This window comes from Pezoporus occidentalis, unplaced genomic scaffold, assembly GCF_034315485.1.
Source record: "Pezoporus occidentalis ecotype Australia unplaced genomic scaffold, CSIRO_AGI_Poc_V1 ctg3, whole genome shotgun sequence".
NCBI lineage: Eukaryota > Metazoa > Chordata > Aves > Psittaciformes > Psittacidae > Pezoporus > Pezoporus occidentalis.
The window spans coordinates 544,875-559,874 of NW_026914940.1; the positions used below are offsets into that span (position 1 = coordinate 544,875).

The window sequence follows — 15,000 nt, forward strand, 5'->3', positions numbered from 1 at the left end:
GGAGTCCCAGAGATGCCATAAAACCAAGTAATACTGGTAATTAGATTTAGGATGCCCCTGGGGCATCATATCCCTGCCTTGCTTGAAAGAGAGGAAGCCAAGGGGCAGGTTCTCATCAGGATTTCAACACCTCGATGTAACCTAGCCCCAGGCTGCCTGCGCTGTGCTCTTGCACCTGAGTATTCCTGTTCCACAGCAGGACTTCCATGATGAGTTCCTGGCCACTGCATGGGAAGTTGGGCAGGAGAAACCACAGGGTTTAAGACCGTGTTACTTTGCAGTATTCCCATGGGTAGCGTTAGATCCAAGCTCCCCTTTTCACGGGGAGTTAAGCACTGGGACATCTGTGAAGGTCTGAGATGGGGACAGATCCGAGTCAGGGGGAGGATGGTGTCAACCCAACTTGTCCTGCTTTTGGGGAGGTCACAACCATACAAAGAATGGGCTTTGCTAGACCAAGCATAAGTAAATGCCCAAGGGAGGAGGAGAAAGATGGAGAGAAAGAGCCAGAAGGAAATCACTATTCAGCCACTGTCATTGGACTCAAGGATGGGAAGAGCTGGATCTTGCCTTCACCAGGGGTTGCTCATCACACAGATCTGCCTCTTGTCCTCCTAGGGCAATGCAGGCTTCAAACTGTTGTCTTCCCTGCCAAAAACAAGTTCTATCATGTTAACCTGGCATCTTCCTGCTCTCCAACCCCATCCAAAATGAAGGATGTGGAACAAGACTGGATTTCATTCTGCAATTGCTTCAATAGGTTTTACTTAAGGCTGGAAAAGCCCTGGTGGTGCGATCATGCATGGTACTGAGGACCAGTTCTGTCCTCCAGACCCTGGTGTACTAGGAGGTGGGTGGGAAATGGGAATACATACAGATTGGGGTGATAGTGGGATAAATGGCAATATTTGGGAACCTTCTGAGATGCCACCTAAGAAGTGATGAGGCAGACATCATGCTCTGACCACAGGAAGCTGAACAGTTAAAAACATCAGGGCATATAAAAGGAAAAGACCCCATGAGACCCAGTTGTAGCGCTTCTGTCCCTCTTTGCTGCTGTGGTTCCATATGTGGTCACTTGCCCTGTAAGAAGAGCTCAGTATGAGGCTCTCAGAAGATGAGCAGAGCCTTGGCTTACTTCTGATCTCTGTTCTACATCCAGGAAGACTCAATGGCCATAACACTGCAGAGGGCAACCAAATAGAGCTGTGTTTACTCTCCAGCTCCAACACAGTTGTGCAGTACACTATGTATGTATGTATATGCAGTATGGATGGCACAGCCAAGAGTAAAATCAGGGACCCAGCTGTCATCCTGAAGGATGTGATTCATGTTCCTGCAAGGCTCTATCTCCAAGGCTGAAGCTAACCTAGGGAAATAAACAGTTCCTGGGAACATTCCTGGTCTGGAATGCTGTCATCCACGTTTCACTAATCATTGTTAGCCTGTTACCTGGCAAGGCTTTAACATGGAGCAACCACCATTGCCCCATGAAATGTCTGGAAGAAAAACGGAGGAGATAGCACAATGGAAGGACTCACAACAGGCACTGTTGATGTCCACCTCGTGGCCTCCATGCTGGACATGGTCCTGGACACAATGCTGGACACATTTAGTATACTGATATGGATGTAGCTTCATTTCTACTCTGTAATGCTGGATACTTGACTCCTTTACTGCCGTTTTCCACCTTGCCCTACCCAAGCACTGCTTTCCATGCTGCAGTCATGTTGCTTCCATGTGTTGGCCATCCAGGGTGACCCCACCATCCTCAGTCTCCCATCTATGCCTCTGAGGAAATGCCAGCCATGGCAGTCCTACACCTCACACATCTGCATCAGCCATACCTGAGGCCAGGATGGTAACTTCCCAACTATCTGCCTCAATGGGCCACCGGCAACCCTCTAAATGCCAGGCAGCCCATTGTGCACCCTTATCCATCATCACACTTGTCCATCAAACCACTCCTGCCAGTGGGGGACCACATCCTGTGGCCTTGCAGGTCATCTTCCTGCTGTCAGTGAGGAGGTTTGGATCCCTGGACCAGGTGACTTCTCTTCAGCTCCGTGTCAGAGAGATGTTCACACCATCAGTCCTTGGAAATGAGGGGTAAAGTGAGTCAGGCACATTTGTTTGTTTAAATAGTAAGGAATGAAGTAAAAAATGCACCTTGATAATCATACTGAGGAGTAACACAATTGTTTTCCCCTTCTTTTTACAAGGGCAGGGAGGGACAGGCCAAGGGGAATGGCTTTAACCTGCCAGAGGGGAGACTGAGATGAGCTCTTAGGCAGAAGCTCTTCCCTGTGAGGGTGCTGAGGCGCTGGCACAGGGTGCCCAGAGAAGCTGTGGCTGCCCCATCCCTGGCAGTGTTCAAGGCCAGGTTGGACACAGGGGCTTGGAGCACCCTGCTCTAGTGGAAGGGGTCCCTGCCCGTGGCAGGGAGCTGGAGCTGGATGAGCTTTAAGGTCCATTCCAACCCAAACCATTCCATAATTCTATGATTCTTCCTCCAAAAGCAGTCAAATCTGGTTAAAGCCAAACTGCTTTATCAGCACAATCTTTGCCAGGCTGCTCCTGGACACTGAGCCTTGGCTTCCCAGGCTGATTCCCAAAGTGTCACCCCTCCAGGAGGACACCACGCAGTGAATCACACTGGGCAATCCTTATTCTCTGGAATAGATCTATCTTCATCCCCTGCCTCGTGACTTCTGGGAGCACTGACACACCTTCTCCGGCATCCCCAGTGGCATGCAGTCCCTGGCTCTGGCAGGATTTCATCTCTTGGGCAAGAGATGTGGCTTATCCTCTCCACACCCTGAAGTTGTATGTCTGTTGGAGAGGAATGGTGAGTGCTCCTGGGGTTATCAGGGCTGACTTCACTGTCTGGTTGATCCTGCTTTATGTCACCTGTATTGGGAGACCTGTTCTGGTGTCAGAAACCTCAAAAATAGCTGCAAATCAGCCAAAAAAGCTCACTTAAATAATCTCCCCCCTCTTCTTTTTGTCTTGAAAAGCAAGATGCTTTGGGTTTTGGTGTCCCTTTGAACTTCCTCTCTCTGTGTATGCCATCATTGTGATGTGTAATAATCAGTCCCATCACATGCTTTAGATGTCTTTTAGGAGCATGACCCCTGCTTCAGGGTTGCTTACTCATCTGACCAATCTCCTGCCTAAAAACTAATGTTGTCCCCGAGTCATTTTAGCCCTTCCCTCATCCATCTAATCTCTTTCTTCCACATGTTTTCCCAGGCTCTGCCTCTTCTTCTGCTTCTCCATCTTCTAAACCCCAAGCAGTGTAGCTATAGTTGGGTCTCTCTTCTCTTCCAGCAGACCAAGTCGTACGGGGTGGAGAAGGAAGGGGCAAGCAGAGAGTTGATTGCCCAAGCTGATCCTACTTCATCCTCTCCACTCCTCGGTGGCTTGTTGAGTGGTGACTCATGGAGATGTCTGCTGATATCCAGCACCAAACCTCCTCCTAGCTCTTTCCTTGGAAGCAGAAGCAGGACAGGCACTTAAACGGGGGCCCCAGAAGGGCTGAAATTGCCAGCTCCAGCTCCACCTAAACTATAAGCATGCAGAGAAATCACACAGGCTTAGAACATTATATCTGATTGGACTTGGAATCAAATGCTCCGTGCAGAAAGTCATTTCTATCCTTTCCTCAGATAGAGCAAAGAAAAGCTGTTGCATAGCTAGAAACCAACCTCCAGTGTCCCAGCCTCTGCATTTGAACACTAAAGCCATTGCCCTCATGGAGCAGCACCTCTGAAAACCAGGACAGGGAGCATTTAGGACTTTGTAGGTAACCAGCAGCTTTTATAGGCTATCAGGAATTTCTAAGGCATTTCCTGTTTATCTTGCCAGCCACGAATATACAACGAGATCTAACCTGACTGTAGATACTGGGACTTCTCCAGGTCTAACCCTGGCAGTAATCCACATAGATGAAGCCATTAATTTACTCGGTACCATTTTGCTTTGCGTAGCTGCCTTCACTGAACTACCTGGCCACAGATGCGATGATCAGATTGGAGCTGAACAGTACAAAAACCCCACTCAGACATCAGGAGCACTGCTAGCCTGACCATAGGTAAATTAAAGTATTAAAAGCAATAAATGGAATGAATCGCTTTAGTGCTTTCACTCCTCTTTGGACCCATCAGAGCAGCCTGAAGGCAATACCATGGTGAGAAAACAACCCGCGTGCATTCCTCGCCTCTCAATAATGCGGGATCCCTGCCCACTGTTTCCAAATCATTGTCTTCATCATCACTCCATCCAAAGGCAGGGAAGATAAATATCCTGTCCTCAGGTGAGGGTGCTTTTCCCGAGCTCTGGAGACTACTCAGAGAAGATGAAGGCCTCTCTCCTTGCTGTGCTGGCTTTGATCCTATGTGCAGGTCAAGGTGAGGTATCATGGTTTGCTATTAGATAAAGAATAATTGTATGTTTTAGAGTCAGGGAGGCTTCGTAGACAGGGAATGAAGCATGGGAGAGGGTGTCTTGGCTCTTGCAATGCTGCAGATGAAGGACATGGTGCTCCTTTTTTGGGTTTCTAATCTGTGTTCTCAGCCTGGATGTGTAAAAGGTTTATTTTATGCAGGGAAATTTCCCTATGGACACACGTATTACTGGGTTTTGTGAAAACAAGGAATCAAAAAGGAGGAAGTTGCTTCCCAGTGCTTTTGTCTGTTGAGGTGATGCAAGACTGTGGCTGTTTCTAAATCTTGATGCAGAAGTGCTTCAGCCCATGAAAGCACAAGGCATCAGCAACTCTATGCATCTGCTTCCTACCACAGTCCATTTCTAGCAGCAGCCATAGGACAGGGCCAGACCTACAGCATCTGCCCTTGCACAGCTCCCTACTGATCATCCCTGATTTCTGCCCAACTCAAAGTCCCGACTTCCTGATTTCAGAGATTTTGGGTCAAAGTTGGGGAATTTGGGATAATTTGGGCTGTGGACTGAGTGGGTTAAGCAGCCTTATGATGGGAGATTGGGTGAAGATGTATATTTGCGTCTTATTTGCATTATAGATTATGTCTTTTATTTCACAGAGAGAATGCAAATGAAATCAGAGCCTTCTAAATGTATGTTCTTGTAGTCTCTGTAGGAAAGGCAGTTCATAACTGAATGTTATCCTCATTTTGGAAAGAGGAACAGGGTTTGCCAGCGCTTAGAGATCTGCCACATTGTCTGGTGCAGGAAAATGAATTCTTGGAATAGTCATTTCTGCCTCATTGTGGCCTAAGAAAACCTTGCTGCTCTTTGGCTTGGCTCACTTACCAGAGTAGCAATTCCCAAGTGTTAACAAGACCCAGGGGGCAGAGGGGTTGTCTTCAGTGCCAAAATGAGGATTGCCCTAATTTGCATTAGGTAACCTAGCAGTAGAAATGAAGGGTTAGACTCCTTGTGTCTTAGGGCTGAATTCACACCCTAAAAGCCCTTCTCCTCACCTTTGTGGTCTTTTAACCCAGGTAATGAATATATGTTTGAGGGCATTGGAGTCCCCCCCAGAGATGTGGGCATGGGAGACTGACTTCCTTAGGCTGTAGAGGTCCCAATTAACCCTATTCAACTGCCAATTCTTACTTCTCAAGTAGGCAGTAGTCTAATAGTCTCTAACAGCTAGAAAGGGGACATCTACCCTCGTGACATCTTTATAGACTCCTACAAAAGACCCTGCTCTTCCCCACTTCCTGCATCACAACAAACCAGGTGCCCTTGGCCCATTGTGTTGGAGGAAGTGATCCTGCCCCTCTGCTCTCGTGAGACCCCACTTGCAGCACTGGGTGCAGTTCTGGTGTCCCCAACATCAGAAGGACATGGAGCTGTTGGAGCAAGTGCAGAGGAGGCCATGAGGATGCTCAGGGGCTGGAGCACCTCCTGTATGGAGCCAGGCTGAGAACACTGGGGCTGTTGAGCCTGGAGAAGAGAAGCTGCGTGGAGACCTCAGAGCAGCTTCCAGTGTCTGAAAGGGGCTGTAAAGATGCTGGAGGGGGACTCTTCATCAGGGACTGTAGCGACAGGACAAGGGGTGATGGGTTCAGACTGAAACAGGGGAAGTTTAGATTGGATATAAGGAAGAAATTCTTTACTCTGAGGGTGGCGAGGCACTGGAATGGGTTGCTCAGGGAGGTTATGAATGCTCCATCCCTGGCAGTGTTCCAGGGCAGGTTGGACAGAGCCTTGGGTGCCATGGTCTCCTGTGAGACGTCCCTGCCCATGGCAGGGGGTTGGAACTGGATGATCTTAAGGTCCTTTCCAACCCGAACCATTCCATGATTCTATGGTTCTATGATTGTGCTATTATTTTGAGTGCAGGCCAGGAAGGGCAGACGTGCATCATCAATGCCTGTCTGCACAAATATGTGTGCTTGAATGCATGTGTTGGGTGTAAAATTCAAGTGTGTGGATGGGGGAGTGGGTTTGGTCTGGGCTCTTGCAGTCCCATCACCTTCAGCAAACCTGCACCTAATGCATTTGAGAGTTGACAGAAAGAAGGAGGCAATTTTTGCTGCCGGGACTGGTTGCATTTTGTCTCCATCTTTCGTATCTTGTGTCTCCTCCTGCAGTAACTGGCCTGTATTGCTACACCTGCGAGTGGGAGCAAAGCAACTGGAGCTGTCTGAAGGCCAATAAGTGCTCAGACAAGGATGAGTACTGTGTGACCAATGTTGCCTCTGTAGGAGTTGGTATGTGCTGGGCATGTATCCTCTGATGGGGTCTCAGGAATGGGATGTGGGGCGTTGACTAGGTTTGTGATGATTGCCTTTTGTTGATGGATGGGGTGAGGAGTCATGGGGAAGCACATGCAGGAGGGGGAATGTTTGCTAGCCCAGGCTTACAGTGATGAAGTTTGGACTGTTTGAAGTCCTTTTCCCAATCACAGCTTCTCTTTAGCTTTGATTTCATGCCTGCATGGAAAGGCAGAGGACATTGAGAGAAGAGGAAGGGCTAAGAGAGGATCCTCCAGTGGAAGAATGAATGAATTTGAATCTTGATTAGACAAGGAGATGAAAAGAAGCAGGGAGCCAGGATAAGAAGATCTATCTAGAGAGATGTAAAGGGGAATTAAATTAGTTCCTTCAAGCAGAGGGGCCTTGAGATGTGCTTTCAGTCCAGGCATGGACATTGTCTCATGGATACCATCGTAACACTAAAAAAGCCTTGACATGAGGGTCCATGCTGTGAGGTGAAAGATGCCCAACAGAGATACTGAACGGAGCAGGGATATTTAGTGGTGAATGCCCCATCCCTGGCAGTGTTCAATGCCAGGGCTTGGAGTAACCTGATCTAGTAGAAAGTGTCCCTGCCCATGGCAGGGGGTTGGAACTGGATGATCATAAGGTCCTTTCCAACCCAAACCATTCTATGATTCTATGCCTTGTGTAGCTGGGCACCAGCAATTACTGGGCTGCAGTGGGAGTGGGGTGGGTCTCACTGGCCATGCTGGTCCTTGGGGCTGTGGGAGGACAGTGGGACTCATCTCCCCATCTCCCTCTTGTACAAGATTGAGGAGCACTCAACAAACTCTCATTGCTAAGACTGCTCTCTCCTTTCTTTGGACAAGGCTTTTTGTCCCTATGGAAGAGGATCACCAAGAAGTGCTCCGAGACCTGCCCACGCCACAACTTCCAGCTGGGCCTGGCTACCTACACCTCCTATTGCTGCCAGTCCTTCTTGTGCAACCTGAGTGCATGCCCAGGACCCAGGCTAGCTAAGGACTGAGGTGGTTTGGTGTCCCATGCGGGTGTCCTTCTTCACCTGCTCCGTGATGGTGGAACGAAGTGGCTCCTGAAGGCTTGAAGAGCATGGTCAGATCCCCCCAGGAGGGTATGGACATCAAACACACTGCAGAATAGATAAAGTATTATGGTCACCACCTCTTCCCTGTGCTGCTTCCCAACCTGTAGCTTCTCACTTGCTTCTCATGCTTGAGCTCTGTCGCCCTGGCAGCTTGATGGAGAAGTGACCATGCTATGTCCTGCAGCTTGGGGGAGAGAGATGCTGCTTCTGCTTGTCCTGCAGATCCCTGTAGGGGTTTCTCCTGCAATCTTCCTTATCTTGGGTGCATTTGGGAGTCACACAGAGAGGTGGGCAAAAATAACAACCCTGCTGCACCAGCTCAGAAGGGAAACTGCAAACTCACAGGGTTGCTCCTGGGGAAGGGGAAAAGGCTGTCCTGTATATAGAAACTTGAGCTTTTACATATCTATATCTCTGTATCTATATCTGTATCATATATCTATCTATATCTGTATCTACATCTACATCTACATCTACATCTCATCTATATCTATATCTATATCATCTATATCTGTATCTATATATGTCTATATATCTCACCTATAATGGGCGCTAACCACAAATCTCTTCCTTTGCACCCCTTACCCCCTCCATCCCTCCCTTTTCCCAGCCCCAACTAGGTACAACGACATCCCCCTCTGCCCCACTAACAGTCAGTCACATCAGCCATGTACCTCTTCCTCTTGGTGCTCATCTGCACATCTGTGCACAGCTGCGCACATCTGCAGTCTTTCTCCCCATCTCCACTTCCAGCAGCTGTCCTTCATCACCCCTTGCTTGCCTGTGGCTCTTTCCAAGCCAAGTGACCTTACCCAGGGCTGGAACTTGCCCTGGACCTACCACTTGGAATCGTGTCTTCCAGCCAACCCTCCATTTACCTGTTCCTCCAACATCTCCCAAAGGACGATGAGAAGCATTTGCAGCATTTGGGTCGAGCTGCTGAGGAACAGTGGAGGTGTTTATAAGAGAAGAATGCAGATTTCAGAGAGGCCAAATATTTCATGTCCAAGTTTCCAGAGGCTGCAGAGAAATCAGGGTAAAAGGAAGATGAAAAGGTGATGAGAATGCAGAGAATTCTCATTGCTGGATGCTTCTCCCTCCTCCCAAGCAGCACTTTCCCCTAGAAAAAGCATGGAAAAGCTTAAACTGGGGTTACCCTGAGTTCCCAGATCTGCTTAGCCACGGGATGACACTCTATGCTGTGCTTCAAACCCAAAGCTGGTAAACAAGGAGAGGGGACAAAAGGGGCTTTGAGCTGTGCTGAGCGTGTCTGCCTTGGGCTTGTGCCCAGGGCTGTGCTGGATGAATGCTTCCTTCTGAAGTGCTGCATAACAGGGCTCTTCAGAGATGTGTGTGCTCACTTATTAATCGACTTCTACTCTCCTTTACCCTCCTTCTCACAGTTACACCACGCTGCGAGGGCACATCTCCATGCCGAAGGAGCTGCGATGGGCGATGCACCTCCCTTTACCTCTTCATTAGAGCACCGTCTCTTCCATACCCTGTTCTTCACCCCGGAGCCATCCAAGCCCCCTCTTCTCCTTCAGCTCTCATTTACTCCTCACACAATATTTCCTCATATAAAGAACCAAGGGGACTTGTGTGGTTTGGTTCCTGTGTGCCAGAATTATTCAGCTCATGAAAGCAGTGAGGAATCCCAGTTGGATAGACTCTAATAATTAATATTTCATTGTGTTGGATTTACACGTCCTGCTGTAGCAGAGACATAATCCCCCTACAGTCTGCAGGAAAACACAATTGGGAATGGGTATATTTTTCCCACTTTAAAGCAAAAATGGCTTTATTTTAGCTTGGTTTGGTTTGCTGCAGAAAAGCATTCTTGTCATAGCTAATGTAAGGGGAAGTAAGTCATCATGAGCATAGTTGAAGAGCTATTCCCCTTGCACTGCAGCACAAGGGCATTGAAATCTGCCATCCTCCCCTACTCTGGTGGCCATTCCTCCTCTCCAACACATCCGAGATGCTCAGGGAGGAAGAAGAGGTGGGTGTGATTCTTAACTACTGATTTTTACCAGAAATCAGGGCAAATTGGAACCATGGAGAAATGGAAGCCATTGACACATGGATGAGGCTGTCCAGAAAATCACCTGTGCCCCTTGCTGCATTATTGTGCAAGGCAGAATCCACCCCTTGGGTTTGAAAGTTGCTTGGAGGACCCTAAACAGTGAGGGGCTGTGCAGTGTGTGGAAAGGAACTAGTTGTTACCATCACCATAGACTGCACTGAGCTTCTCTGACCCTCTTCAAAGATGTGATGGTGATGGGAGAGGTAGGAGAGAGATGAAGGAACCCTTCTGCTCTCCCCAGCACAAGTGGAACATCCCCTCAGGTGCAACATCCAAGTGGTTTGGGGCATCCCACGCTGCAAAAGCAGAGCTGGAGATGCTCCAGGATGTGGGAGGAATATATTACAGAGACTTGGCACAGCGTTAGCACAGGCATCAGGAGAGGGGATACCCAACCAGGCAGACATGGAGACAGAGAGAGGGCTGTTGTCCTCCAAAGGGGCTAACAGACCCCAGTGCAAGGCATGGAGAAAGGTCCTCGGAGAGAGAAGTGCCCAAGTGTGGCGCTTGGAAGGGCAGCACAAAGCAAACACAGAGTCCTTTCAGTGGCTGGAGCTGGCACAAGCAGCATTGAAATGAAGCAACAAACACAAACGTCATCATAAATGCTAGGTTGCAGATAATAACCAGCAGATTAAATACCTAAGGGCCTCATGGGATGGTTGTCAGGGGTACCTGTGGTATGGTTCCTTCGGGTCCAGCCTCTAAGACAGTTGGACTTGCTGTGTGTGGTTGTCACCCTTCCCCTCTGCTATTGGAGCTCCAGCTTACAGCCTCACACAACCAAAGCCATGCGTTAAATATAGCCCTGCACCAAGCTGTGTGTGTGGGCAAGGCTGGAGCAGTGCTGGAAGCAGGATGGAGCTATAAAACCTTGCAAAAAGGCAAGCAGTGGTACCCCAGGCAGGGGACATGAGGGCATCCAAGCCTTTCTATGGCCAGCAGCCACCCCATACATCCCACTTCCACTCATGCCATTGAGATGAGCATCACGCCAGGCAGGAAAACACCAAACCACCTTCCTGAAGCACTGAAGCCCCTGATGTGTTGCCTAACTCAGAGCAAGGGCATGAGGTCCCCATTTGGTTTGTGGGGTGTCCAGCATCATCAGGACACTGGTGGGACCTGATGGATCACTCAACCTAGGGAGGAGGGAGAGGGAAGAAGTGACCTGACTGTCCCCAGCAGGTACCAGGCTGTGCTGCAGGATGGACAAAGCCCTCTCTGGACTCTTCATACTGAGCATTGGGTGGAAATGCTGCAGGAAATTCAGATTTGGGGGAAATTCCAGCTCTTTGGGGTAAACAGTTTTCCAACCAAAGTTAAAAGCTGAGATCACAGCATTTCCCAGGCAGTTTTTTGAGGTTAAACCCATTTTTGTGGTACGAATCAAAAAAAAAGTTGTTTTAATCTTTATTTTCCTTCCACTTCTTGGCTTTGACTTCATGAAACTCGATTTCAAGCCCTGCAAACTGAAATGGCCTTTGGGGAGTCGTGCCATGGCTTTCATTGACTTATCTAAGTGCTGAATGCCTCAGTTGCACCTCTAGGGTGATCTCCCCTTAGTAGGGCAGGCATCAAAGGTGATGCTTGAAGGGCTCAGTGGAGACCCCCAACTCTCTTCAGAGGCCTCAAGCAAGTGAATCATAGAGACCAACCTCGTACATGCCTAAATTGGTTGCTTTGAATCCCAGCCTCAGTGAGAAAGGGAAGAGAAAAAGGTGACAAAGCTATAAAAACCCTGCCTCCGAGAGGAATCTTGATGGAATTTGGCACCTTTCCATGAAACATCCATGTCTGTGCACTGAGGAATGTTCTGAGGTGGGAGAATAGCCACAAAAGGGGAATTCTGGATGGTTTCCAGTGCAGAGAGCCAGGCTAAGCCCACGAGAGGGAGCTGGTGCCTCTGTGCAGCGCTGGACAGGCCACAAAGTGGTGGTTGCCTGTTGAAAGCCTGTTTCCTGGAGCGATATCCAGGGGGAAAACCATCGACTGTGCATGGGATGAGATGGAAGTTGCCCAGGGAAGGATGGATGTGGGTCCCTGACACCAAAGCCAGCAGGTTCTGGCTACCCTCCAGTGTCTGCTTGCACCCACACTGATGGCAATGAGGGATATGCCTTGGTTTGACCGTGCAGGGTAATTCTGTCCATCTAATATCATCTCAAGGAAGGGTTTGCATCCAAACCCCAAAGCTGGTACCAAGTTTGTATCCATGGGATGCTTGGAAGTGGGATGCAACCTTCTGCTATGGCTGTGTGGCCTATAGGCTGGGCCTGGGCAGCACGAAGGGAACCTGATTTTCTTGGTACCTATGAGTAAAGAGGGGATCAAATCAGGTGGAGCTGTGCATTTCTGTCCCATTATGGATCATTCTGTCCCCTCTTTCTGATTCTCCTCTTTGCAATGACTCCTTGAACATCTTCCTGCCCCTTTGATACTAAACTATCTCTGTGATACTAAGCTATCACTATCTCCCTCCATGCCTTTCATAAATGGTCACAGCCAAAACACAACAATAGCACCTGCAACCCACCATGCACGAACACAATGGGAATTCCACCTTCTTTCTCCTCACCCATGGGTTTTAACCCTGTCTTCAACTCACTGCCTGATGCCTCCAGCAATTGTATGGAAGTAGAGAGGGGAAGCCCATGAGGGACTGCGGGAAGAAGGTGGTCTAGGTGAGACTTCAGAACAAGCTTTACCACTGCTTCCCCATTGACCTTGGGAGAGTCATTCAGTGTCTCTGATTCAGGTGCGTAAGATGGAGATAACAATACAAGGCTTCTCACCCTGACCTAGAGGGCTCTTTGGATGTCAGCATCCAGCATCTTGGTGATGCTTCACCCATGGATGTCCTTACGTTGGGACCACCCATCACATACATCTGCATGCAGAGCTTGCCCCTGCAGCGCTGCACTCCTCTAACCAGTGTGAACACTCATCCTCTCCGTAATGCAATGTAGAAACCTGTCATGGCAAAGCTGGGGCTGCTCCCACGTTGCTCACTCCTCCAGAAATGCTGTTCCTTGACTCATTGTGGTGCCAAGGAGCTTTTGTTAGGAGCTTTCTTAGGAGCTGGGCATGCAAACAGCACAGAAAGGCTTCACTCCCCAGCATCCCCATCACACAGGAGCGTTTCCAGAGGGAAAGGCAAGGGTGTGTGCATTGTTTGGGGCATTGGTTGGTTGCTTGATCACTGCATGATAGGGTGTTGAGGCACTGGCACAGGCTGCCCAAAGGGACGGTGAATGCTCCATCCCTGTGCTCAAGGCTAGGTTGGACAGAGCCTTGGACCAACCTGCTCTAGTGGAAGGTGTCCCTGCCATGGCAGGGGGTTGGAACTGGATGAGCTTAAGTTCCTTTTCAACCCAAACCATTCTGTGATTCTATGATTTATCGTCAGCACAATGACAGGTCTCACGATGGGCTGAGGCTCCACAGGTCCTTGTTCAACTGACGGCACCAAGAGAGGAGCTCCAGGGCCAGAACTTGGACCCTGCAATGAGCCCAGTGCCAGGATAAGATGCAGAGCCCTGAGTCCTCAGGAAGCCTTGAAAGGCAGCAGAAGGGCTACATGCTGTCTGACTCTTCAGCAGGCAGCACTGGCAATGGCAAGGAGGAGAGCTGGGCCCAGCACAACCCATGCTACAGCAGACAGGAGAGCAAGGAGGAGGCTTGGGGATGAGCCTCACCCTGCAAAAGCTGGGAGACTGACTTGTCTGCTCATCCCCCAGCTCCCAGCTGGATGTCAGCAGTGCTGAGAGGCAGGGTGATGTTCTGCCCGCTCCAGAACAACATCCCCAGGCTGCTCTGTGTCCCTTTTCCTCATGACTGGAGTGGCACAAAGCTTTCCCTGGGAATATGGACCTCCCCAATGGGGAGGATGTATCCGGACACAGATGCTCTCCCCATACTTTGCTGCCTGCTGTGGTGTGAAGGGTTCAGGGGAAGCAGAGTTTGATGAATTTTTAGGTCTGACCATATTTCATATCCCAAAATACCCACAGTCTCTAAGGTTTGGTGACAGAAACCCAACACTTCCCATGGATGCATTCCTGCTTCCAAGGAAACCAGCAGGAGCGATGCTCAGCATCTCCCAGGCAATGAAATGACCATTACTGAAATGGTCCTGCCTCCATGGCCCCTTCCTCTTACTTGGAGCAAGAGGGATCTGTCACAGCAGCATCCCCACTGATAACCTCACCTCCCACTGCAGACCCTCCATGCTGAATGCTGCTCTGGATGCACTGGGGAGTGGCAAGAAGAAGTGGGTGAAAGCAAGCTCCTGAGGTTAAATGCTGAGGTCCATCCATCCATCCATCCATCCATCCATCCATCCATCCATCCATCCATCCATCCAGGTAAACAACACAAGGCAGGGTCCTCCAGTCATGAAGCCACATGTTATGGCATGCTTGTGGCACCCTTTCCATCCCCAAAACAGGGTAGTCACATCCAAAGGGCCCATTGGCCCCGTGCTGTCTCCTTGGCATGGTCTGGAAGGTGTTTCTTGGCGTGGGTCAGTGTTTATAGTGGGCAAATGTGCCTGTCCTTGGCTTATTTCCTACTGTAGAAGTAGGCTCACAACTCTTTTTTTGTTACCAGAGCACTTCATTGGCCTGGCCAGGTCCCCACCACAACTGGGATAAGAAACCCAAAGGAAGCAATGCCTGACTCCATGCAGGGATTGCTTACTCAGGATGGTGAGTTGCATCCTTCCCTTCCCTGGGGAAATGAGGTGGGATCGGAGTGGGTGGGCAGGATGCATCCCACCATCAGGACCAGGTGCCAGTGAGGGCACTGGAGATGAAGTGACCAGAGGCATTGCCTGGAGCTATGGATGTGTCAGAGGAGAGGGCATACCCCGTGTATCTGCTGTGAAAGCCATGCTTGGAGGACAGGGGTGAGTTTTTGGGTGCAGACCAGGTCTCCTGGTGCTAAACCCACCCCAGATTTGTTTATCTTGGTGCTTGCTTCAGCCTATTTCCCTTTCAGCATGAACAAAACCGGGTTTTCCTCCACGCAGGGAGGCAGCTGTGAGCAAAACCAGGGCCTGATGCCAAGTAATGTGTTTACAGCCCACAGATGGGAAGGCA

General features: G+C 49.5%; 1 protein-coding gene across 1 annotated transcript; it reads left to right on the forward strand.

The window, feature by feature from the left end:
- Nucleotides 1-4,357: 4,357 nt before the first annotated feature.
- Nucleotides 4,358-9,966, forward strand: LOC134167823 (lymphocyte antigen 6E-like). Its single transcript, XM_062626893.1, has 4 exons — nt 4,358-4,409; nt 6,579-6,698; nt 7,577-7,839; nt 9,216-9,966. The coding sequence occupies exons 1-3, from the start codon at nt 4,358-4,360 to the stop codon at nt 7,732-7,734; spliced, it is 330 nt and encodes a 109-aa protein (XP_062482877.1). The 3' UTR covers nt 7,735-7,839; nt 9,216-9,966.
- Nucleotides 9,967-15,000: the final 5,034 nt, after the last annotated feature.

Bases quoted from the DNA above. Each gene is read 5' to 3' on its own strand.
- LOC134167823 (XM_062626893.1), top strand. From the start codon at position 4,358: ATGAAGGCCTCTCTCCTTGCTGTGCTGGCTTTGATCCTATGTGCAGGT. The intron at 4,410-6,578 runs GTGAGGTATCAT...CTCCTCCTGCAG, and splicing joins GATCCTATGTGCAGGTCAAG to TAACTGGCCTGTATTGCTAC. The intron at 6,699-7,576 runs GTATGTGCTGGG...TCTTTGGACAAG, and splicing joins TGTTGCCTCTGTAGGAGTTG to GCTTTTTGTCCCTATGGAAG.